This window comes from Myotis myotis, unplaced genomic scaffold (assembly GCF_014108235.1).
Source record: "Myotis myotis isolate mMyoMyo1 unplaced genomic scaffold, mMyoMyo1.p scaffold_m19_p_28, whole genome shotgun sequence".
Classification (NCBI taxonomy): domain Eukaryota; kingdom Metazoa; phylum Chordata; class Mammalia; order Chiroptera; family Vespertilionidae; genus Myotis; species Myotis myotis.
The window spans coordinates 1,326,314-1,352,431 of record NW_023416333.1 but is presented as its reverse complement, the minus strand read 5'-3'; the positions used below and the strand labels follow the sequence as shown (position 1 = coordinate 1,352,431).

Sequence of the window (26,118 nt, the reverse complement as noted above, 5' to 3'; positions counted from 1 at the left end):
AAAACACCAATAACTTGGTCAGAATTCAATTTGTCAATGTACCAAACTAACAAACATGTAAGAATTTTTTTGGAAATTATTTGATCCAACTGATGACAGTTGCCGGAAAGATACATCCTAATGGTATGGTAAAATGCTCTGGAAAATGGCAATTTTGTACTTGCACAACCAACAGAGGAGGCATAACTGGGTTACGTGAAATACATGGGTGATAGATTAGGGAGGCAGTAGAAAGCAAAGGGAGGAGTGACCTCTAGGATTGGGCAAAAATTAAAATGATACACATGCTTCTTTTCCATAGGTGGGTATGAAACTGGAAAACCAATTGGTCTGGTCAGCCTGTCACTACTTGAGCCAATTAAGCAGAGACAGGGTTGAATGCTATAAACATTTATGCCCGTACTGCTGGCAATATGGGAGGGCAGCAGGTCATCCACAAAAACCTGCTCTGCCACCCACATACGCCAGCTGCTTACATGAGGTAGGACAAAGGTCACCTAGGGATGCCTGGCAGGCGTGGCTCAGAATTCAATTTCCTCTCAGGGCACACGTGAGGGAATCACTGGATCCCCAGTGTGGGGTGTGCAGGGGGCAGCAATCGATGATTCTCTCTCATCATTGACGTTTCTTTCTCCCTCTAAAATCAATACCTTCCTCTCTGAAATCAATAAAAATATATTTTTTTCAAAAACAAGATAATATAAGGAAGTAGAGATTACAAGCATGGTGAAATAGGCAATTTGGGGTCTGGTGGGACCCCATTGTTTGGGCAACAAGGTTGTTAATCTTTCCATGATAATAGGCAGTTCTTGAATGGGAATGGACCCCTTTCTAAGTGGGATTCCCAGGTCCAAGAATGACTCCCAGGTCCAGGGGGTGTAAAACTCCCAGCCAGGCTAGAAAGTCCTTTCTTTAACCAGAAAGAGGCAACTGCAGTTAACACGGGATGATTAATATTTCCTGTAACCATAGCTAGTCCCCAATATTATGTTTTTGCCCCAACAGGTCCAGGATAGTTAACACTCAGCAATTAACATGATGACAATAACAATGAGGGGGAAACTGTTGCAGTGCTTGTGCTTTGAGGAGATGGGGGGAGGGGGGAGAAAATTACTTGTTATTCCAAAAGCAAGTTATCAGGTTCATTATCCAAGATGTAAATAGATTAGACATAGGCCCAGTTAAGATAAAGATTGAAGTTTGTTAGGGAAAAATACTACTCAAGGATGTGACTATCCCTATGAATTGCTTTTAGTTAGAAAGTTTTAATTTCAGACTCTCCTGTGTGGTTACCTTAGGTCTCTGCCTTGGTAAGGCTGCCACTCAGGCCTCCATGGAGCCTGTCAGGTTTAATATGTGGCCCTTTGTGTTCACAAACTCTCCCACTTTTTCCAAAATTTATTTATTTTAATTGACGTTAACATTATAATGAAACAAGAGAGTTGCATCTTTTCTATTTCAAAGGCTGGCCTACATTCTTGTGTTAGATTTGTCAAATACATATACTATGGTGTAAGTAGTTCATCTATGTGATAAAATTTGTCAGACTCTTTAATGCAGGCATGGCTCTTCAATTATGACTATATTTGGATCACAGGTAATGTGTGTGTGCTTTTAAATATGGTTTTTAAAAAAAATTGATTTTAGCCCTGGCCGGTTTGGCTCACTGGATAGAGCGTCAGCCTGCAAACTCAAGGGTCCCAGGTTCGATTCCGGTCAAGGGCATGTACCTTGGTTGCAGGCACATCCCCAGTAGGGGGGTGTGCAGGAGGCAGCTGATTGATGCTTCTCTCTCATCGATGTTTCTAACTATCCCTCTCCCTCCCTCTCTGTAAAAAAATCAATAAAATATATTTTTTAAAAAATTGATTTCAGAGAGAGGAAAGGAGAAGGGAGAGACAGAGAAACATCAATGATGGGAGAGAATCATTGATCCCCTGACTCCTGCATGCCCCCTACTGGGGATCAACCTGAAATGGGCATGTCCCCGACAGGTAATTAAACCATGACCTCCTAGTGGTTTAGTCCACGCTAAACCATTCAGTGATAATGGCCAGGACAGATAACCTCTCTTCACCAACATGGACTCACGTCCCTTCACCAGGAAGAGATGACAGCTTTCTGTAGCCATTTTCAAGATGTCTCTCTCATGAGGACGTGACGTTTCATGGCCCCTCCAGTGGCGATCTCCGTGTTTTCTACAGGAGTGATGAGGGGAAAAACAAGAAAAAGTAAAAAAACCCTGATCACTTACTTGGACTCAATGACTACATTACCCAGAACACCATGTGTAGAATACCGACAGCTTAGCCAATGAAGGTGTTTCCAGCGAAGCTGAATTCGAAGGGGCGGGACTTCCGGCATCCCCGCAGCGGGCATGTTGGCTCTTCCCAGATCCGCTCTGCTGCACGTTTGGAGGCTGCAGATCGCTGGGTCCTGGTGGAGATGCCCCGAGGGAGAAGGCGCGGGAGTCGTGGCCGTGGTGCACACAGCACACGCGCGGGTGTGAAGCTCGATGTCCCCGCCCGGGTGACCCGCTCCAGGGCCCGGAAAGGGACCGCCCTTCCCGCCGCGGCCTCTGCTCCCGCCGCTCCCGCCCGGCTCCGCACACACACTCGGATGGCGGCGGCAGCTGGGAGGCGCGGGGCTGAGGTGAGTGCGTGCCCCCCGGGCCCTCACCGCCTCCTCACACACACACCACAGCCTGGGGAGGGCGCCTGTCCCGTCCTGCAGCTCAGTCCCGCGTGGAGGACCGTGAGGAAGGTGGAGGGGAGAGAGGAGTGTTGTGGCTTCTGAGGTCACAGCAAGTGCAGGGCAGAGAGGACGGGGGTGACTTGCATCTGAAGGTCCCTGAGGATGTGGGTGGTGATTATTGACGGAAAGATCAGAGGCTGCAGGGAGGACGGCACAGCCTCATTTGGGGCTTTCCCGGCTGTGGGTCCATCAAGGGCCTGGGGTGGTCCTGGATCCGGCTGGACTCCAATGTCTACACGTCATATGCCAAGTTCATGGGTGAGTCCAGCGAGATCCAGTGGCATTGGAGCAGGAAGGGGGCGGAGCTGAGGGAGTGAACCTGGGATCTGAACATGGGAAGGAGGTAGACATGACACAGCGGTGTGCACATCTGGAGGAAGTGTGAGCTCATGGTCCCCGGGATCTGGTGTGGGGACTTCAGGGTGAAGCATAAGCCTGGTTTGTCTTAGTCTTGGAGGCTTGGTCTGCGAGACTGCAGTGGTGTTGCTTGGCAGGAAGGCTGGGGCCCTGCAGGCATTGCCCAGAGCTGAGATGCATGCACTCCCAGGCTCCGAACCCTCTGCTCTTGCTGACGGCAGTAACAGTGACTAATGAGCCTGTGATGAGAGAGCAGCCTGCACTGGCCTTAGGGCCTGGTGTCCACTCTACACTGGGGAGCCCTGGAGGAGGTTGAGGGGGGAAGATGTGTAAGGAGTAAGAGTGCAGGTTCACAGAGAGACAGCTTTGGTTTCAGGTTTCTCAATTTTGGTAGTTTAAAAATGGCTGCAGAGTAAGTGGATGCTACACAGACACACTCCCAGGACCAAACTGGAATTACAACGAACATGCAAAAAAACCCCACAAAACTCTGAATAATCATTTGTCTCCATTCTGACAGGTTGGCGTGACCTTTGAGGACATTGCCCTGTACTTCTCCAGGGAGGAATGGAGCCTCCTTGATGAGGGTCAGAGGCAGCTGTACCTGAATGTGATGCTGGACAACTTTGAACTTGTATCCTCCCTGGGTAAGACCCTCACTCTCACCAGATACCTGGACTTGGCTTAACATATCCTCATGCCCCTTTTCCCAGGATGTGCTCTGTCCTCACTGCTTGTCTTTCCAGTTTTTTGGGCCCTTGCTGTTCTTGGTAGGTCTGGTTTGTTTGATTTGGCCTCTAATTTTTCTGCAATCACAACACCTCCTGTACTGAACTCCTAGGCAGGGTTTGTGGTTGGTATTGTGGCCGAGAGCCTAATGGATTCCACCTTGATTAGTGAGGAAAAGCATTCTTTATATTCCTGTTAGTCAGCTGTACATATTTTGGGGAAAATTGCCTCTATATCCTTAGCCTGTTTTTTAACCATATTTTTTGGCTAATGTTTCTGTTGAATACCTTCTATATTTTATATATTAAATTTTGATTACATACAGCTACTGACTTGTCTCTTTGCATGTGCGTGGTTGTGCTTTGCAGGTATTTTGAGGGTTTTTTGTTTTGTTCTGTTTTGAATATATTCTTATTGATTTCAGAGAAGATAGGAGAGGGAGAGAGAGAAACATCAGTAATTTGAGAAAATCATTGATTGGCTGCCTCCTGCACACCCCCTACTGGGGATGGAGCCAGCAACCCAGGCATTTGACCTGACTGGGAATTGAACCTGGGACATCTTGGTCCATGGGACGACACTCAGTCCTCTGAACCACCAGAGCCAGGCTGTGTAGGATTTTTGGTTTTACAAAGTTAACATTTTTGGCAATCCTGCATTCAGGAGGTTTAGTGTGGCCATTCTTCCAGTAAGCCCAGATGCTGTTTACCAGTGTGAACATAAGAAATATTCAAACCTGGAAATAATTTTTGTGAGTTTATTTGGTCCAAACTTTCAACGGTTGCTAGGAAGCAAAATCTCAAGGCATTGATATAATACTCCAGAGAATGGCAGTTTTGCACCTTATTTGATACATTACAATCAAAAGAGCAGGCATAGCTGGGTTACATGAAATTCATCGGTGATAGATTAAGGAGGCAGAAGAGAGCAAAGCGGGGCTGCTTCTGGAATTGGATAAAAACTGAAATGGTAAATCTTTTACATAGTTGGGGACAGGATAGCTAATAATCAATATTAATATGATGAAAATAGCAATGAGAGTATTTGTAGTCTCTGCTGTGGTGCATTTGGTTGTGCCCTGAGGAATCCCAAAAAAGGGATGTTACTCTGACTTTCCAAAGGGATGTTATCATAGATGCAGAAGATGATAGACAGGCTCAGTTAAGGTAAGGACTGACTTTTGTTGGTGAATATTCCAGCTGAGAACATGTCTACCTGTCATTAACTGCTTTTAGTTAGAAAGTTTTAATTTCAAAACTTCCTTTGTGGTCACTTTAGGTCTCTGAATTTCCCTGAGCTTGTCACTCTGTACTGATAAAGTATTTTCCACACAGTATTTCTGTTTTTATTAGCCTGCAGCATAGTGTAAACATATCTTTATTATTTAATCAGAGGCCTGGTACACGAATTCATGCTCGGGTGGAGTACCCCCAATCACCCGATGGCCGGTCAGGGGAGGGACCGCAGGGGTTTGCTGGCCGAGGGAGTTTTTTTTGTTTGTTTGTTTGTTTTTTATTGATTTTAGAGAGGAAGGGAGAGGGAGAGAGAGGTAGAAACATCAATGATGAGAGGGAGTCACTGATTGGCCACCTCCTGCATGCCCCTCACTGGGAATCGAGCCTGCAACCCAGGCATGTGCTGGAATTGAACCCGGGATCCACAGTTAGGAGGTGATCAGGCAGGCAGGTAAAGTGGTTAGGGGAGATTAGGCAGGCTGGCAGGGGAGCAGTTAGGGAGCGACCGTGCTGGCAGGGGGTTGTCCACAGGCCGACATTCTATCCACTGAGCCAAATAGCCAGGGCATGGCCAGGGGAGTTTTGCTGTGGGAGTGCACTGACCACCAGGGGGCAGGTCCTACGTTGAGCTTCTGCCCTCTGGTGGTCAGTACACGTCACAGCGACTGGTTGACTGTTCATTCCAGTGGTTCAGGTCATTCAGTTGTAATAGTCACTTAGGCTTTTGTATTTATAGACTAGAGGCCCGGTGCATGAAATTTGTGTACTGTGGTGGTGGGCAGGGGTCCCTCAGCCCGGCCTGAAACCTCTCCAATCCGGGACCCCTCGGGGGACCCGCAGGGATGGGCCCTAAACTGGCAGTTGGACATCCCTTTCACAATCCAGGACCGCTGGCTCCTAACCGCTTGCCTGCCTGCATGCCTGCCTGATCGCCCCTACCCACCTCTGCTTGCCGGCGTGATCACTCCTAACTGCTCCCCTGCCGGCCTGACTGATTGCCCCTAATTGCTTCTGCTCGCCGGCCTCATTGCCCTCTAACTGGTCCCCTGCCGGCATGGTCATCCCCTAACTGCCCCCTTGCCGACCTCGTCGCCTCCTAACTGCCCCCCTGCCGGCCTGGTCACCCATTCACTGCCCCCCTGCCGCCCCTAACTGCTTTGTGCTCGGTCGCCTCCTAACTGCCCACTGCTGGTCTGGTTACCTCCTAACTGCCCCCCTGCCAGCTTCGTGACCCCCTAACTGCCCCCCTGTCCACCTGGTCGCCCCCTAACTGTCCCTTGCCTGGCTTGGCTGCCCCCTAACTGACACCTGCCAGCCTGGTTGCCCCCTAACTACGCTTTTCCTCGCCTAGCCACCCCTTAACTGACCCCTGCCAGGCTTGTCGCCCCCTAACTGCTCTCCCTGCTGCCTGGTCGCCTCTTAACTGCCCCCCTGCCATCCTGATCGCCCTCTTAATGCTCCCCTACCAGCCTGGTCGCCTCCTAACTGCTCCCCTGCCAGCCTGGTCGCCCCCAACTGCCCCCCTGCCGGTCTGCCTGATCGCCTATAACCACTCTACCTGCCTGCCTGATTGTTCCAAACTGCATCTGCTTGCCGGCCTGATCACCCTCTAACTGGTCCCCTGTCAGGATGGTCGTCCCCTAACTGACCCCCTGTTGTCCTGTTTGCCCCCTAACTGCCCCTCTGCTGGCCTGGCCGCCCCTAACTGCCTTCGTGCTGGTCTGGTCACTCCCTAACTGCCCCTGTGCCAGCCTGGCTGCCCCCTAACTTCCTGCCGGCCTGGTCGCCCTCTCACTGCCCACGTGCCAGCCTGGTCACCCCCTAACTGCCCCTCTGCCAGCCTAGCCCCCCCCAACTGCTCCCCTGCCAGCCTGCCTGATTGCCCCTAACCACTTTACCTGCCTGCCTGATCGCCCCTAACTGCCTCTGCATGCCGGCCTGATCGCCCCCTAACTGGTCCCCTGCCAGCCTTGTTGTTCCCTAACTGCCCCGCTGCCAACCTGGCCACCCCCTAACTGCCCCACTGCTGACCTGCCCACCTCATAAGTGTCCCCCTGCCAGCCTGGCTGCCCCCTAACTATTCCCCTGCTGGCCTGCCTGATTGCCCCTAACCACTCTACCTGCCTGCCTTATCACCCCTAACCTCCTCTGCTTGCTGGCCTGATTGCCCCCTAACTGCTCCCCTGCTGGCCTGGTTGCCCCTAACCGCCTCTGCCTCGGCCCCAGCCACCATGGCTTTGTCCTAAAGGAAATCGGACGCCTGGAAGATGTCCGGTCAACCCAGTCTAATTAGCATATTACCCTTTTATTAGTATAGATAGAAACTCCAAATATTTTTATAACTTTCTCTGTATCTCGATATTCACTTTATTGTGGATATCTGAACTGAATCCACAATATCTCCAAGCAGTACGTTCATATGATTTGCAAGTATTTTCTCCCATCCTGTAGATTGCCTTTTAATTTCATTTTGTTAATTGCTGTTGTGATGTGAAGACCCCTTTTCATTTGTTGTTGTCCAGACAGTTTAGTTTTGCCTTTTTGCCTGGTGGTTGGTGTCACATCCAGAAAATCATGTCCAAAGCTGATGTCCATAGCTTTTTCTCTAACTTGTCTTGAGTATTTTTAAGTTTTGGGATGGTCATTTAATTATTTGATTCAGTTTGAGTTCATTTTTATCAGTGGTGTCCAGTTTTGTTGTTTTACCTGTGAATATGCATTTTTACCAGCACTATTCATTGAAGAAACTATCTTTTCTTTCTTGTGTGTCTTGTGGTTTTTGTCAAAGGATACTTGAATGTATGTGCCTGGGTTTATTTCGGTCTTCTGTTCTGTTCTATTGGTCTGTGTTTCTGTGTTTATTGCAGTAGCACACTGGTTGCTTTGGCTTTAATAGATTGAAGTCAGGAAGTTTGATGCCACCTGATTTGTTCTTGCTCAAGTTTGCTTTTGCTCTTCCAGGTCTTTTGGTTCCATACATTTCAAGATACTGTTTTTATTTCTTTGTAAAATACCATTGACATTATCATCAGGATTGCATTTAATCTGTAGATTGCTTTGAGTAGTATAGATGTTATAAGGGCATTAAATTTGAAATCCTAAAGCACAGATGTCTTTCCATTTGTTTGTGTTTTCTTCCATTTTTCATCACTGTCTTGTGTTCGATGTACAGACCTTTCACCATTTTGGTGGAATTTATTCCCAAGTAGTTTATTGTTAATTCTATTGCAAATTTAACTACTTTCTTCGTTTCTCTATCAAATAATTTATTGTTAATGTGCAGAAATGAAACTGATGTTTGTGTGTTGATTTTTACATCCTGTAACCTTTCCAAATTTATTTTTTCTTTAAACTTTTTATTAATTTTAGAGAAAGGAAGTAAGACAGATAGACAGAAATAGAGAGGGAAACACTGATCTGATGTTCCACTGATCTATGCACTCATTGACTGCCCTCTGCATGTGTCCCGAAGGGAGATCAAACCTACAACCTCAGGTATTGGCACCAATCTTTCACTGACCAAGCCACCTACCTGGCTAGGGCTCTGAATTTGTTTATTAATTGCAGAAGTTCATAGTGGACTCTTGGCATTTTTTCTATATTCATAGTGTCAGATGTAATATCTTTTTCTTTTTTTTCTTTTTTAAATATATTTTATTGATTTTTTTACAGAGAGGAAGGGAGAGGGATAGAGAGTTAGAAACATCGATGAGAGAGAAGCATTGATCAGCTGCCTCCTGCACACCCCCTACTGGGGATATACCTGTAACCAAGGTACATGCCCTTGGCCGGAATCAAACCCAGGACTCTTCAGTCCCCAGGCCGACGCTCTATCCAGTGAGCCAAACTGGCTAGGGCTTTTTTCTTTTTTAATAAAAGCTTCCAGCTAATTTGAACTATGCTCTTTTTTGGTTTTTAAGTTTTTGAAATTGACTTTTACAAAAATAGTGAGAGGGATAGTGAGAAACATGGAAGTGAGAGTAAAACATTGATTGCCTGCCTCCTGTATGCCCCCGACCAGGGATGGAACCTGCAAACCCAGCATTTGCCCTGACCAAGAACGTAATAGGAAACCTTTTGGTGCATGGGATAACATCCAACCAACTTAGCCACACTGGCCAGGGCTGAGTTGTAATCTTTTTATTTCTTTTTAAATTTATTTTAGTCTTTTTTTTTTTTTTTTTTTAATGTTGAAACCTTTTTTTCTGTTTCTTTTTTAAAATCTTAGTTGTTGAGAGTATTACAGATGTTTCCCCTTCTCTCCCCCCATTGCTTCCCTCCACCCGGTTCCTGCCCCACCCCACATCTTCACCATCGTCTTGTTTGTTTCCTTGTTTGTTTCCGTAGGTAATGCATATAATGTCTTTGGTTAATCTCTTCCCGCCCCCTACCCCTTCCCTCTGAGATTCATCAGTCTGTTTTATGTTTCCATGCTCTTGATTATATTTTATTCACCATTTTATTTTGTTCATTAGATTTCTTGTTTATTTTGATTTTTTAGATTCAATTGTTGATAGATATGTGTTTATTGCCATTTTATTGTTCAGATTTTTTCTTCATCCTTTATTCTTCCTCTTCCTCTTCTTAAAGAATAACCTTCAACATTTCATGTGGAAGTGGTTTGGTGGTGATGAACTCCTTTAGGTTCTTCTTATTTGTGAAGCTCTTTATCTGACCCTCAATTCTAAATGTGAGCTTTGCGGAGTAGAGTAATCTTGGGTTTAGATTCTTGCTATTCATCACTGAACATTTCATGTCACTCTCTTCAGGCCTGCAGAGTTTCTGTTGAGAAATCAGCTGATAGTCATATGGGCACTCCCTTGTAGGTAACTAGCTGCTTTTCTCGCTGCTCTTAAGATTCTCTCTTTGTCTTTAACCCTTGCCATTTTAATTATGATGTGTCTTGGTGTGGGCCTCTTTGGGTTTTTCTTGTTTGGGACTCTTTGTGCATCCTGGACTTGTAAGTTATTTCTTTCACCAGGTAGGGAAAGTTTTCTGTAATTATTTCTTCAAATAGATTTTCAATTATCTTGCTCTCTTTTTCGGGCACCCCCATGATGGTATGCTTGAAGTTGTTCCAGAGGCTCCTTGCACTATCTTCATATTTTTTTATTAATTAATTTTTTTTTTATTTTTTTTTGCTCTTCTGGTTGGGTGTTTTTTGCTTCCTCATATTTCAAATCGTTGACTTGATTCTCAGAATCCTCTACTGTTGGATCAATTATTCTTCATTTCTTTCTTTTTTTAAAGCTGGGGAAAGGAGTTTTTTGAAGACTTTATTGAGTCCAGTTTATTATTGGACATGATGGATAATGGGGGATTGATTGCTGGGGTCCAACCCCAGCAAGTCCAGGGGTCCCCAAAGGTGTGGACGGAGTCAGTGAAGAAGGAATGACACAGAGACAGCGTTCAGTTGATCAGCAGCCTAGCCAGGATCTCTAGCCAAGTTCTGGTCAGGATCTCAGCCAAGTTCTGGTTAGGATCTCCAGCCAGGTTCTGTGTCCATGTTCTCTTGCTAGGTTCTCCAGGTTCTCCAGCCAGGTTCTGTAGCCATGTTCCCTCGCTAGGTTCTCCAGCCAGTTTCTGTCCAGGTTCTCCAGCCAGGTTCAGTCACTAGGTTCTAGTCAGGTTCTCTTGCCATGTTCTATCCAGGTTCTGTAGCCAGGTTCTGTCTCTAGGTTCTGTCTCTAGGTTCTGTGTCTCATTTCTAAAGGGTGTCCCAAAATTCACCCAAGAAGTAATTTTGATAGAAAACACAAGTTTATAATTAAAAATTGTAAATTTTTTATTGATTCATAAAGTATACAGTATAGGGTTATGTATGGAATAGCATATCGGGTAAATGGCCTCCATGGCTTTCCTGGCACATATGCACACTTTTGTTGAAATTTTACATGACCGTTTTGCATAAATGTAGCTGAATTTCGATGAGGCTCATTTTCACCTTGATGGCTTGGTTAATCGACAAAATTGTCGCATTTGGGGTTCAAAAAATCCACGAGTGATTGTTGAGAAACAAATGCATCCACAACGTGTCACTGTTTGGTGCGGATTTTGGGCTGGAGGCATCATCAGACCATTCTTCAAAAATGCAGCTGCTCAGGCAATAACAAAAGAGTGCATATGTGCCAGCAGAGCCGTGGAGGCCATTTACCCGATATGCTAGTCCATACATAACCCTATACTGTATACTTTATGAATCAATAAAAAATTTACAATTTTTAATTATAAACCTGTGTTTTCTATCAAAATTACTTCTTGCGTGAATTTTGGGACACCCTTCAGATCTCCATTAGTTTTGTATTGATTAGTGGAAAATTATTATGTTGTCATGGTGGTGTCTTTGTTTTTAGTATTTGATTCAGACCTGTGTTGCTCTCTCTACATTTGATGAAGCAGTTGCCCTTTTATTCCTTTCAGCTTTAGGGACCAATTCTGGCCATGAAAAATAGATTTATCTGCATGTGGAATCAAAGGTGTTCACTGGGAGAGGTGTTGTTTTGATCTTGAGAAAAGGTTCAACAGCCTTGCCTCCTTGATGTCCTATGAACTAAGGTCATAACAACAATATATGAGTCCACAGTGGATTTGGCAGCAATTTTTTTTCCATGACAGTTGAGGGTGTTGGAGTCTGTGGTGGAAAATACTGCTTAGGTATACTGATTTTTGTTTCTTTTCTTGAGTAGGTTGCGGCCAAAGATATTTCTTTTATAATTAATGGCAACAAACTGAGTCCTTTGATGTGTTGTGGGGAGTTCACAGATGTTACATGGACTTTTGTGGTTTTTTTAAAACAAAATTTTCCAGTGATTTGTATAGAAAAGGCCACCAGCGTCAGTGGCTGATAGAGGTAACTCCAACCCTTGTTTTTGACTGTAACCATCTTCAAATATATTTGCTCAACCAGTTTTCCTAATCATCCTTTCTATGCAGTTCTCCCATTTTTTCTCTTCTGCATTGCTGTTTGTCTTTATTGGGTGCTAATTACCATCTGCTATGTTTTCTTTGTTCATGGATAGCTCTCTACTTGTACGGTTGTACTGGGAGGGAGATGAATTCTTCTCCCACATTCCTGGTGTCACTCACATAGTTTTTTTTTGTTTGGTTGGTTTTGTTTTTACTGTGGTTCCTTTTGTGCTTTGCTGTACGCAGTGCTGACCACCCAGTTCTTTAGGTTTTCTTTTAGGATTTTTATCATCTATTTCCCATGTAATGGCTCAACTGGGATTTCAAGGGGAAGAATCATTTGTGCATCACAGGAGAAACATGACTCCATTCATGGCAGGGAGGACCCCGTGGCAGTCTTGCCAGGGTGAAGGGCTGTTGGAGAGGAATTGATGCCAGGGTTTTGTTAAGTCATAACGAGGAACCAATTTTGTTCATCAATATTTTGTTACCATTGCCAGTTCCCCACTCCATTCTACTTGTTCTTTCTTGTTGTTGACACTTTGCCAACTAACCACTCAGTTTCAATATTTATCATTTCTACTTAGTTTCCCAGCACGTGGATAATCTTCACTTCTCTAAATGATGCACCTCAACCATTTACCCCACAGGTCTCTCTTTACTACTTTCTAACCTTGGTCCATGCCTGCAGAGCCTTGGAGTGTGCATGTGTCCTTATATTGACCTTGAACATCATGTGCTTTAATACTGTGGTTTTTTTTATGGGATTGAGCACATTCAAGTTATTCTACACAAACTCACATCACCAGCATGAAATCTCCCACAGAAGACATTTTGAAGAAACAGCTAGTGGCCCAGCCATTGTAGCTTAATTGTTGAGCGTCGACCTATGAACCAGGAGGTCACAATTTCATTCCTGGTCAGGGCACATGCCTGGGTTGCAAGATCAATCCCCAGTAGGGGGCGTGCAGCTGATTGTTGATTTTCTCTCACCATTGATGTTCCTCTCTCTCTCTCTCCCCCTTCCTATCTGAAAGCAATATATTATAAAAAAAAGAAGAAACAATTAGTGGACCCTGCCTCTCTTCTAGTGTACCTTGCCCCTGTTCTTAGTGTCCTATCATATGCTCATGTCCCTCCCTTGGTGAGGTCTCCACCATTGGTTGACCTTTGGGGTCAAGTAATATATAACTGCCTTTCCCTCAGAGTCTCACTTGTCTTGAAAATCATCCCATAAAATCATGCCTAGTCATGACAGATAAACATTTGTGGTGAAGATACTCTGTTTTCATAAGGTCAACATGTACCTCACCAGTATTTCCTTTTGTTCAGGTTGCTGCTGTGGAGCAGAGAATGTGGAGGCACCGACTGAGCAGAAGGTTTCTGTAAGAGTGTCACAGGCAAGGAATCCCAAGGTAGCCTTGTCTTCCCAGAAGAGCCACCCCTGTAATGGTTGTGAGCCAGTCTTGAAAAAGATTTTCCACATTATTGACCTACAGGGAACACAACGCAGCCAGATACGGTTGAGGTGCGGGGCATGCGCGAAACGATTTTATTTCAGTACAAAATTTCACCAGGACCAGGAGCAACATATGAGAGAGAAACTTTCCGTCAGTGGTGTGGACAGGATCTCACTTGCAGAGGGCGGCAATTTCAATGCCTCACAGAAGCATTTTACCTGCGGAGAGGTTGGGCCGGAAATCCTTATGGGGTCAGGACATCACCAAAAGGCTACTCAGACCGGGGATAAGTCAAATGAAATACCAATGTCTGCCATGACTTTTCAAAGCAGAAAAAATTATTACACCAGGAAAGGATATAAGAGAGCGATTGGCCGCAAGCACACATTTGTTCAAGACAAGAGTGCTTTAACTAGAAGACAACGTTTAGTGTGCCATGAATGTGGAAAGTATTTTACCAGATTGTCTAGTTTTTTTTATCATCAGAGACTTCACACTGGAGAAAAGCCCTTTAAATGCAGTGAATGTGGGAAATCTTATACCGGTAGCACTGGTCTCCTTTATCATCAGAGGATTCACACTGGAGAAAGGCCCTATGAGTGCAGTGAATGTGGGAAATCTTTTAGCAGGATCGATTCCCTTCGTATTCATCTGAGAGTTCACAGTGGTGAAAGGCCTTATAAGTGCCATGAATGTGGGAAATCTTTTACCACTAGCACTGGTATTCGTCATCATCAGAGATTTCACACTGGTGAAAAGCCGTTTAAGTGCAGTGAATGTGGGAAATCTTTTACCAGTAGCACTAGCCTTTGTTATCATCAGAGACTTCACAGAGGAGAAAGGCCTTATGAGTGCAGTGAATGTGGGAAATCTTTTACCTGTAGTAGTAGCCTCCGTTATCATCAGAGATTTCACACAGGAGAGAGGCCTTATCAGTGCAGTGAATGTGGGAAAACTTTTACCATGATTAGATGCCTTCGTCGTCATCAGATAATTCACACAGGAGAAAGGCCTTATGAGTGCAGCAAATGTGGAAAATCTTTTACCATGATCCATTATCTTCGTCGCCATCACAGTGTTCACACTGGAGAAAGACCTTATGAGTGCAGTGAATGTGGCAAATCCTTTACCACAATTTATAGCCTTCGTAATCATCGGAGATTTCATACAGGAGAAAAGCCTTATGAGTGCAGTGAATGTGGAGAATCGTTTTCCATGCTCTATTCCCTTCGTAGTCACCAGAGAGTTCACACTAGAGAAAGGCCTTATGAGTGCAGTGAATGTGGGAAATCTTTTATCAGTAGCAGTGGCCTCCGTTATCATCAGAGACTTCACACTGGAGAAAGGCCTTATGAGTGCAGTGAATGTGGGAAATCTTTTACCAAGAACCAATCCCTTCTTTATCATCAGAGAATTCACACTAGACAAGGCCCTTATGAGTGTAGTGAATGTGGGAAAACTTTTACCGGTATTCTAAGCCTTCGTAGTCACCAGAGAGTTCACACTAGAGAAAGGACTTAGGAGTGTAGTTAATGTGGCAAATATTGTACCCAAAATTCTAACCTTATTTTGCACATAAGGCTTCACATGGGAAGAAGGTTGTATATGCATAGGAAATGTACAATTTTTAAGGTCAGTCTTAACAATACTATAGGAAACTCTATTTTCTATTTGTCTGACTTGAATCTCATACATTCGAATGTCAAAAGTAGGGAGATTCCCTATAAACTTATCTGAAAATCATGTGTGTGTATGTTGCACTTTCTAATTTACACAGGTGTCCTGCCAGATCTATGTCCCTGAATGTGTCTGTTGCTGAAGCAATGTCACCTGTACCACCTATACCGGCGGTTCTCAACCTGTGGGTCGCAACCCCTTTGGGGGTTGAACAGCCCTTTCACAGGGGTCGCCTAAGACCATCGGAAAATACATATGTATTTTCCGATGGTCTTAGGAACCGAGACACCGTTCCTTTATCCGTCTCCAGGCGGGTTCGCCCACATGCAGATATGCCCACATACGAGTACCCGGCGTATTAAAGGGTCGTGGCATTAGGAAGGTTGAGAACCACTGACCTATACAGTGTCCTCAGATGGCATCAGTCACCATCCTCATTGGCGCAGGGAAGCTAACTCTGTTCTCTGATTTGTTGGAGACTAGGACCAGCCTTTTCTTAGATGTGTATTTGCTACCCCTGTATCCGTAGTAAAATGTCTGGTTAATTGTCCTGCCTAATCTGGTATGAGTTTTGGCAATTTTCTTTAACAGAAGGGAAGCGGGACAACAAAGATGGATGTTGGAATTTCACTCATTTTGTGCCATTTTTGCTTTATAAAATAAATGTTTCTTTCCTGTATTGGATTAATATACTTTAATTTCTTAATGCTATACACCACGCAATGAACACTACTTCTAACCCGCACTACTGACATTCGCCATCACTTTCAGAAGACCAGTCAGTCATCTGATAAGGCCACAAGCCCTTGCTTGGTAGCGTTCTCCCATTTGCCTGGTTTCGGCTCATGGGTGTTCTTGGGTTGGAACATGTGTCTAAGGAGGCCAGATGCTTTGGAGCCCCCAAAGCCAGTGCAGAGGGAAATAGGAGGGCAGTGATCAAACTCCCCGTGCCCTGGATCAGGCATCCTGGATAAATTCTCAAATATCCCTGGACTCCCAGAGAAACGACGCCTCTCTCTGGTCTGGGTTTCTGGTTTCTCCTGGGTAAAATAAGCATAAGGTGTGTTCCCACCCCTGAGCTCTTGGAGGTGAAGAGCTAAGATTTATTTTTGCAGCCTGTGTTGACTTGAGCAACTCATCCCTCTGCCTGCACAGACATTCCCAGGCCAGGCACCCCTCACTCCCACAATGCCCACAAGCACCTTTGTGTGTTAGAGAAAGAAAAGTGGCTTTTAAGAATCTGATGTCCCACCCTAGCTGGTTTGGCTCAGTGGATAGAGCATCAGCCTGTGGACTGAAGGATCCCAGGTTCAATTCCAGTCATGAGCACATGCCCGGGTTGTGGGTTCAGTCCCCAGTAGGGGGCAAGCAGGAGGCAGCCGATCAATGATTCTCTCTCATTGATGTTTCTATCTTTCTATCCCTCTCCCTTCCTCTCTGAAATCAATAAAAATATATTTAAAAAAAAAAAAAAAGAATCTGATGTCCCACCAGCAAGGAAGCCGGTGCTGCGGGCCCTGAGGTGTCAGTATGGGTTCCAAACCTGGGAATCTCCAGGTGACTCCTAGAGCTCCCTGAATCTCGGTTGGCTGAATGTGACGTGAAGCTGATGATGGAGCTTGCTTTGGCCTTTGAAGATCAATAAAAGTAACACGGAGTACTTGTTTTTGCTAGGATTCCAGTGTGAGCTTTTTGAGCATTTTCTCTTTTAATTCTCACAACAACCTGAGAAGTGGAAACTAATTTTGCTGAAAAAAATTCAGTATTAGAGAAATGAAGTAGGTTCCCCAAGTTTACACCACAGACAAGTGTCAGACTCAAGGGGCTGGATTTTAACCATTATTTTCTCCAGCATCAGACACAGTCTCTACTGCTGATGAGCAGCCCTCACTGGAGCAGGTACAGTCTGAGGACCAGGGTGGCTCAGCTGCAGCTCCTGTTTCCATGGTTGCATTTATGCATTTCCTCCCGTTCCCTTTACATCTTAGGGCACATGCCCTTGGCTTCCCTCCCTGTGTTCGGGGCAACACCATTATTTGTCACCTTTAGCAGTTTCTTCAATGGAACCTTCTCTGAGACTTAGCAACGATTTGACTGCCTCCCCTTTGATCCCAGGTTGGAGTTTAACCCTCAGGAGACCTCAGTCATTTGGGCTGGGTCTCTGCACCTTCACCCACATTTGGGGTGTCCGGCTGTGATCCCATCCACTGTGATGAATTTCGTGCCTCAGACTTTGCAAGTGCTGTTTGTATGTGGCATTGATATTCACTCTTAAGGAGAGAGGACAGCGGGATGTGAATTCTGGGACCAGATTTATGGAAGTGATGCTGAAGACCTACAGGATCCTGGTCTCATTGTTGAGTGCTCACCTCTCCTCCATGCAGGGGACGCACTGCTCAGGTGATTCTGTCCTCTATATCCCTACTGGCTCTATGAGACAATGGTAGTCACCCTGTTTTTCCCTGCAGCCCTGATAGAGTTCTGGACCCATGGCTTACTTTGCAATCTCCTGTGTCTGTACTATGGATTTTTGGGGTGGGAACATAGTCCTGAACACAAACTTTCACCACAGTGCACAGCACACTGGGCCTCCACTGAGATCCTACTCCAGTATCTAGTAATGGAAAGAGACAAGTACACTTTTTAGGATATAATCCTATATAATAAAACCCTAATATGCAAATAGAATGAACGGTGGAATGACTGGTCGCTATGACGTACACTGACCACCAGGGAGCAGACGCTCAGTGCAGGAGCTGCCCCCAACCCACAGGCCTTGACTAGCAGCAGTGGTGGGGCGGGGCTGGCGAGCGGGTGATGCCAGGCCACCAGCCAAGGCAGATACCAGTGGGGGCCTCCCGATATCCCTGCTGGTCACCTCACAGATCGGCCCTGATTGCCAGCCAGGCCTAGGGACCCTACCCATGCATGAATTTTGTGCACCAGGCCTCTAGTCTATATATAAGGAAAATCAAATGTAGGTCATTTTAAAGAGATTAATAACCATGGTCATAGCCAAGGTCTCCTAAGTACAAACTAAGTGTCAGGACAGTTGCAGGCACTATTTAAACTTTACTCATTGAATATCCACATTATTCTTTAGCTTTGAGATTATCTCGCTAATCTATCTATCTATATTAAAGCCTAATAAGCTAAGTGTCCGACCGAGCTGTCTACCAATTGGTGGACTACTTGACCATTCGCTATGATGCACACTGACCAGCAGGGGGCAGAAGCTTCAACCAGTCGGTTAGCTTGCCGCTGGGATCTGGTGGATCCTGACTGGGTGAGACAGCCAGACACACCCTGGAGCCCTCCCGTAGTCCCTCCCCTGCCGGCCAACCTCCTATGGGGACTGGGCGAGATGGTCCCGATTGCCAGCCAGGAGAAGGGACCCCACCTGTGCACGAATTAGTGCATTGGGCCTCTAGTTTTGCTATAATTGTCTGATTATCTCACTTTTTGCATTTTTATTAGCAGTTTGTTGTTGTTTTTTTAAAATATATTTTTTATTGTTTTCAGAGAGGGAGAGAGAGAGAAAGAAACATCAATGATGAGAGAGAATCATTGATTGGCTGCCTCCTGCACACCCCCTGCTGGGAAACAAGCCCACAACCCAGGCATGTGCCCTTGACTGGAATCAAACTTGGGACCCTTCAGTCCACAGGCTGATGCTCTATCCACTGAACTAAACCAGCTAGGGCTATTAGCATGTTTTTGTGGGTTTTTTAAAATATATTTTATTGGTTTCTTACAGAGAGGAAGGGAGAGAGACAGAGAGTTAGAAACATTGATGAGAGGAACATCAATCAGCTGCCTCCTGCACACCTCCTACTGGGGACGTGCCCGCAACCAAGGCACATGCCCTCGACCGGAATCGAACCCGGGACCATTCAGTCCACAGGCCGACACTCTATCCACTGAGCCAAACCAGTCAGGACTATTAGCATGTTTTTTAAGAGTGCCTTGCTTTCACTAAATCCAGCAGGGAGATTTAACACCCTCCTTCGTCACAAACATGTCAGTAAAATACTCCTACAGTTTTCATTTGTAACTCATGTTATGAAAAGCTAAAATATTCATTTAGGTTTTTTTTTTAATATATTTCTTTATTGATTTCAGAGAGGAAGGGAGAAGGAGAGAGAAAAAGAAACATCAATGATGAGAGAGAATCATTGATCGGCTGCCTCCTGCACACCCCCTACTGGGGATCGAGCCTGCAACCCAGGCATGTGACCTTGACCGGAATCGAACCTGGGACCCTTCAGTCCGAAGGCTGATGCTCTATCCACTGAGCCAAGCCGGCTAGGGCTCATTTAGTTTTTTAATCTTATCACTGCTATATACTTTGTTTTAGTCTATCATGAGGACAGAATGGAGTCTGATCTGAAGACTCTAGTGGGGACGAATGCAGTACTAAGTTCATTTACGTGGTTGTTGAAAGAATTCATTTCCTCAAGGGCTGATCAAATGAGATCCTCTGCTGAGGTAGACCATTCTTAGTTTCTTGCCATGTAAGCCTCCCTAAAACACAACCTTATTTCATCAAAGTCATCAAAGAGCAGATTCTCATAGCAAGGTTGGTGTATGAATAGCCTAATTGTAAAAGTGGCATCTCATCTTTTGCTGTATTCTTTTTTATTATTATTATTATTATTAGAAACAATTTATCAGTCCAGCTCATGCTCAAGGGAAGGGTACTGCACAGGGGTGTGAGAAGCTAGTGTGTAATTAGGAATTTGCCTGACTTTTGTCTCTGATTCCTGGGAAGTTATGTCTAAACTAGAGGCCCAGTGCACAAAATTCATGCCCTTGGGGGATGTCTGACAGACAGCTTAGGCCTGCTTTCCCAGGGAGCGGGCAGTCGGACATGTTTAGCACTGTGGAGGCGGAAGAGGCTCCTGACACTGCCGCTGCGCTGGCCAGCCGTGAGCCTGGCTTCTGGCTGAGTGGCGCTCTCCCGGTGGGAGCGCACTGACCACCAGGGGGCAACTCCTGTGTTGAACATCTGCCCCCTGATGGTCAGTGTGCATCATAGTAACTGGTTGTTCCGCTGTTTGGTTGATTTGCATATTAGCCTTTTATTATATAAAATCTTTGGAATTACTTGTATGATAGGAGTTATTCATCCTGGGGCACTGGGACCACACTTTGTACTTTATGCTAATGAGCTGACTCATTAGAGGTGGTCAATGCCAGATACCAACCAGGTGATTTGAGGGGTTGTAGCTTTGAGCCACTTGATATCAGTGTAACTTTTAGGAAGATTATGGACCTGGAGATTGAGTCCAGCCACGAGGTCAATAATTCAATAAATCGTGCATTTATCATGAAGCCTCAATAACAGCTCTGGATGCCGAAGTGTAGGCGAGCCTCCTGATTGGCAATACTCTTGACCACTGTCACATGGTGGCTGGGAGGAGCTAATGTTCCATGAAAGAGTCACGTGTTCAATTAGCAAACGGCTAATAAGAATAAACAAAAATAAGAACTTTGAAGATATAATTTCATTTTTTTTCTGACTTCTGTTGTTTCTGTTGTACTGAATACTTTTACAGTTTTTCTTTGCATTTTGTGTATTATGGTTTCAGTCTGATATGTCTAGGTATAGACTTTTAGCTCAGAATTTGTTGGGATTTCTCAATCTGAGGTGTTGAATTTTTTTAAAATATATTTTTATTGATTTTACAGAACAGAAGAGAGAGGGATAGAGAGATAGAAACTTTGATGATAGAGAAACATCGATGGCCTGCTTCCGGCATGCCCCATCTTATAGATGTTTGAATATTGCTTCTCCATTACTGTTTTCTCTTTCAGAAACTATGAGTAGGCATAACATTAGATCTTTTGATGTTATATTTATTAACATCTTCCTTACATTTTCCTCCTTTTCTCTCTCTGCTACATTTCTGTAATTTTTTCAATTTTATAATCCAGTTCACTACATTGTATGGCATATATTGTTCAGATGTTTATTAGTATGTGTGTTTGTATATGTTTATTTATTAAAAGGTTACCCCCCCAGATCTTCCTAATCACATATAATCTTTTTTGCTTTAGACATATCTTGTATAGTTTCTGTTATTTTTTACACTTATTAAAAAACTTGTCTTTTATGATCTCACTTATGTGTGGAATCTAATAAACTGACCAACAAAATAGAATCAGTAGCATGGACATATGGAACAAACTGAACAATGTCAAGGGGAGGAGGATGGTGGAGAATGGATGAAAGAAGGTGAAGAGATTAGCCAAAGAACATATATGTGTAGCTTATGGACACTGACAACTGTGTGGTGAAGCCTGAGGAGGGTGTGGTAGGAACTGGGTAGAGGGGGGCAAAGGGTGGGGATGAAAAGGGGATATCTACACTAATAAAAGAGAAACATGGTAATTGGCGTACGACGCTACCCTTTTCATTGGCTAATCAGCAAGATATGCAAATTACCTGTCAGGCAAGATGGCGGCCGGCAGCCAGGCAGCTTGAAACTAACATGAGGCCGAAACTGGTTTGGCTCAGTGGATGGAGCGTCGGCCTGCGGACTGAAGGGTCCCAGGTTCGGTTCCAGTCAAGGGCATGTGCCTGGGTTGCGGGCACATCCCCAGTGGGGGGTGTGCGGGAGGCGGCTGATCGATGTTTCTCTCTGGTTGATGTTTCTGGCTCTCTGTCTCTTTCCCTTCCTCTCTGTGAAAAATCAATGAAATATTTAAGAAAAAAAAAGAAAAGAAACTAACATGAGGCTTGCTTGCCTCAGTGACGGAGGATCGTTGGAGGAAACCAATGTTCCCCGCCTGCGGCTGCAGGCCTCTGAGCCTGCAGTTTAAGAAACATTATAACATATACCGCCGGACTTCAGCCAGCAGATTCGCAACATTGTATGCAAAGGCCAGAAACCTACTTTCAGCAGAGGCCTAAGAGCTGGAGCCAAGCCTCAAGCTAAAGCTGGCTCAGAATAAAAAAAAAAAAAAGAAAAAAAGGAGCGGTTGGGAACTTCAGTCACTCCCAGCCTGTAAACAGCCCTCAGCCCCTCACCCAGACTGGCCAGGCACCCCAGTGGGGACCCCCACCCTGATCCAGGACACCCTTCGGGGCAAACCAGCCAGCCCCACCCGTGCACCAGGCCTCTACCTTATATAGTAAAAGGGTAATATGCCTCCCGGCACCGGGATCAGCGTGACAGGGGGCAGCGCCCAAACCCCCTGATCGCCCTGCAGCTCTGTGTGTGTCAGGGGGCGGAGCCACAACCTCCCTATCCGCCCTACTCTGTTCATGACAGGGGAAGGCGCCCCAACCCCCTGAGCAGCCCTGCTCTGTGCCTGATGGGGGGAGCTCCCCAACCCCCCCCCCCACAGTCTCTGCTCTGTGTGTGACGGGTAGAGCCATAACCTCCCCATCGGCCCTGCCCTGAGTGTGAGAGTGGTGGCGCCCCAACCCCCTGATCGGCCCTGCTCTGTGGGTGATAGAGGGTGGTGCCCCAACCCCCTGATGGGCCCTGCTCTGTGTGTGACAGGGGCAGCGCCCCAACTCCCTGATGGGCCCTGCTCTGTGCGTGACAGGGGACAGAGCCCCAATCCCCCTGACGGGCCCTGCTCTGTGAGTGACAGGGGGCAGTGCCCCAACCCCCTGATTGGCCCTGCTCTGTGCATGACAGGGGGTGGCGCCGCAACCTCCCCATCGACCGACCCTGCCTTGAGTGTGACAGGGGACGGTGCCCCAACCCCCCAATCGGCCCTACCCTGATCATGACTGAGGGTGGCATCCCAACCTCCCAATCTCCCTGCTCTGTGCATGATGGAGCGGCGCCCCAACTCCCCAATCGGCCCTGCTCTGAGCCCGACCAGGGGCTGCACCTAGGGATTGGGCCTGCCCTCTGCCACCCGGGAGCAGGCCTAAGCCAGCAGGTCATTATCTCCCGAGGGGTCCCACACTGCGAGAGGGCACAGGCCAGGCTGAGGGACCCTCCCACCCACCCGAGTGCACAAATTTTTGTGCACTGGGCCTCTAGTCTGTAATAGTGTTAACAAATATACACACACACATATACATACATATGGTCAGAATACAATTATATATATACACTAGAGGCCCGGTGCACAAAAATTTGTGCACTCGGGGGTCCCTCAGCCCGGCCTATGCCCTCTTGCAGTCTGGGACCCCTCGGAGGATGTCCACCGGCTGGCTTAGGCTCGCTCCCTGGGGGATCAGGCCCAAGCTGGCAGTCAGACATCCCTCTGGCAACCCAGCAGCCCTTGGGGGATGTCCACTTGCCAGCAGGGAGCAGGCCTAAGCTGCAGTCGGACATCCTTAGTGTTGCTGAGGAGGCAGGAGAGACTCCCACCACCACCTCTGTGCTGGCAGCCATCAGCCTGGCTTGTGGCTGAGCAGAGCTCCCCCTGTGGGAGTGCACTGACCACCAGGGGGCAGCTCCTGCATTAAGCATCTGCCCCCTGGTGGTCAGTGTGTGTCATAGTGACCATTCATTCCCAGTTGTTCTGCTGTTAGGGTCAGTTTTCATATTACCCTTTTATTAAATAGGATAGAGGCCTGGTGCATGGGTGGGGGCCAGCTGGTTTGCCCTGGAGGGTGTCCCAGATCAGGGTAGGCGTCCCGCTGGGGTGCCTGGCCAGCCTGGGTGAGGGGCTGATGGCTGTTTGCAGGCTGACCACACCCCTTTTAGGGTGGGGGTCCCCACTGGGGTGCCTGGCCAGTCTGGGTCAGGAGCTGAGGGCCGTTTTCAGGCTGGCCAAGCCCCCCCCATCGGCGACTGAAGCTCCCAGCCTCTCCTTTTTTACTATTTTATTCTGGGATTTATTTACCTTCTATAATTGAAACTTTGTAGCCTGAGAGAAGCTCAGAGCTGGCCAGGGCAGGCGGGAGGGAAGTTTGGCTTCCTCCATCACCAGGGGCAACCCACTCCTGCTCCCTCCAGCTCCGTGGCCACGGCTGGCTGAAAGCAGGTATCTGGGGTTTATTTACCTTCTATAATTGAAACTTTGTTGCTTTGAGTGGAGCTCAGAACAGCAGCGGCAGGCAGGAAGCTTGGCTTCCTCCATCATTGGGGCAACCAAGCCTCCTGCTTGATCCAGCTCTGTGGCTGCCGGCTGCCATCTTGGTTTGGTTAATTTGCATATAGTCACTCCGACTGGCTGATGGGCATGGCTTAAGGCGTAGCAAAGGTACAGTCAATTTGCATGTTTGTCTTTTATTAGTGTAGATATATATGATAGAATACAATTCTGTGGTGAGAATGCAATGGACATTTGATTTCAAGGAAAAAACAATAAATTTTCTTTAGATTAAAGAAAAATGTACACTTATTTTGTTGTGCTATGTGTTTAATGTTTGATGGTAAATCCAATGAACGTCTTTAAAAGTGTACTTTTAAAAAAAAGTTTTATTATTTTGTGTGAGAAAAGGTATGGAATTTGCTCGCTCGACTAATATGACGTACAAACCCATATTGCTTGCCTTTTGACAATTTTGGGAACATGTATTTTAGAGCACTTCTAGAAATAAAAAGAAACAAAAACCTACTCTGCCACTGGGGTGGAGGGAGAGGGGGAAATGGCTTATAAATTCTAGATGTGGTGTTTCATGTTTATGTAGGAGTATTGTATTTGTCCAGATGTTATTTGTATAATATAGAGTAATTGGAAATAGGTGCTAAACTATATATATATAGGGGATGTTGCTTCTAAAATATACTTAAGAAGAGTATATAGATGCAGGCTATGTGGTGAAAATTAGAACAACATCCCTCATGTATCTTTTATATTAATAAAAGCAGTTGATATGTTAAACAGGACTGTGTTGTTACTGGAATTGCTGCCATTGGAGGATGTTACTGTGGAGTTAAGTTGGGAGGAGTCCCAGCTCCTGAACCCTGCTCACAAAGACCTGTATTGGGACATGACGTTGGAGAACTCTGTCAATATTTTTTCACTGGGTAAGGAGAGCTCCCTGTGTCATTTAGAGGTGCCGGGTCACTGGCCTTTGCTCTAATATTTGCTGAACGTTTTGCAGTCACTGTGGTCATCTGAAGGTCAAGACTTTCAGCCCCCGCTCTGGCCCCTAACAAAAGGGTATAATGTCCTCTATCCTGAAAGAGAAGTTTTACTTTGCATACGAGAAATTCTTTTGTCTCTAAAATGTCATGTTTCCCATCTTCACATACTACAAGTCACCATATCTAGGTCTTCTATGAACAGGGTATCACACTACCGGACTAGATGCGCTGTCCAAGTTGCAACATGGAGAACAACCATGGAAAATAAAGAATGAAATCTATACTAGAAGCAGTCCAGGTGAGTGAGTGAGAACCAGCAAGAGTGGCCATAGGAGTCATATTCTAGTCATTAAGGGATGGTGTCTGCCCTGGCTACTTGGTTGGACATTGTCCCTTGTACCAAAAGTTGCCAGTTCAATTCTGGGTCAGGGCACATGCCTGAATTGTGGGCTTGATTCTCAGTTGGGGGTGTACAGGAGGTACCCAATCTATGTTTCACTCTCACATCCATGTCTCTCTCTCTGTCTGTCTCTGTCTGTGTGTGTGTCCCTCTCCTTTCATCTCTCTCTAAAAATCAATTTAAAATATTTGTAAAAACATTTTTATATATTTTATTTTATTTTTTTCAGGGAGAGAGAGAGAGATAGAAACATCAATGATGAGAGAGAATCATCAATCGGCTACCCCCTGCACGTCCTCCTACTGGGAATTGAACCCACAACTGAGGCATGTGCCCTGACTGGGAATCAAACCTTGACCTCCTGGTTCATGGGTTGACTCTCAACCACTACGCCACACGGCCGGGCAATAAAAAAATAATATTCTTTTAATTTAAAAGAGAGAGAAGGGTCACAGCTTTGAGGGTATCCAAGGCTAGGTAAACCACGCTCCTCTCCACATGTGGATTTCCTGAGATGAGAATTTTTTGTGGGTGTTTTTGCTTTAAATATACTCCTTGTTGCCCAGCTGGCATGGCTCAGTGATTGAGTGTCG

General features: G+C 45.9%; 2 protein-coding genes across 5 annotated transcripts in view; both read left to right on the top strand.

Moving 5' to 3' along the window:
- LOC118649184 (zinc finger protein 615-like) overlaps window positions 1-26,118 on the top strand; it is a 1,009,024-nt gene that overhangs the window by 946,817 nt on the left and 36,089 nt on the right. The gene's annotated exons all lie outside the window — the stretch shown is intronic.
- On the top strand, window positions 1,956-25,493 carry LOC118649188 (zinc finger protein 883-like). Of its 4 annotated transcripts, XM_036296029.1 has the most exons (5): window positions 1,956-2,652; window positions 3,632-3,758; window positions 13,314-13,396; window positions 24,923-25,065; window positions 25,328-25,493. In XM_036296029.1, exons 1-5 carry the CDS (start codon window positions 2,314-2,316, stop codon window positions 25,398-25,400), a joined length of 765 nt encoding a protein of 254 aa, XP_036151922.1. In that variant the 5' UTR covers window positions 1,956-2,313; the 3' UTR covers window positions 25,401-25,493. The 4 variants fall into 4 exon arrangements, 3 of the variants coding, with proteins under 3 accessions (XP_036151922.1, XP_036151923.1, XP_036151921.1); XM_036296030.1 differs by lacking the exons at window positions 24,923-25,065; window positions 25,328-25,493 and adding an exon at window positions 15,219-15,797 and having other exon boundaries at window positions 1,972-2,652; XR_004965572.1 differs by lacking the exons at window positions 24,923-25,065; window positions 25,328-25,493 and adding an exon at window positions 8,445-8,570 and having other exon boundaries at window positions 1,982-2,652; window positions 13,314-13,447.

Bases quoted from the DNA above. Each gene is read 5' to 3' on its own strand.
- LOC118649188 (XM_036296028.1), top strand. From the start codon at position 2,314: ATGAAGGTGTTTCCAGCGAAGCTGAATTCGAAGGGGCGGGACTTCCGG. The intron at 2,653-3,631 runs GTGAGTGCGTGC...CCATTCTGACAG, and splicing joins CTGGGAGGCGCGGGGCTGAG to GTTGGCGTGACCTTTGAGGA. The intron at 3,759-13,313 runs GTAAGACCCTCA...CCTTTTGTTCAG, and splicing joins TGAACTTGTATCCTCCCTGG to GTTGCTGCTGTGGAGCAGAG.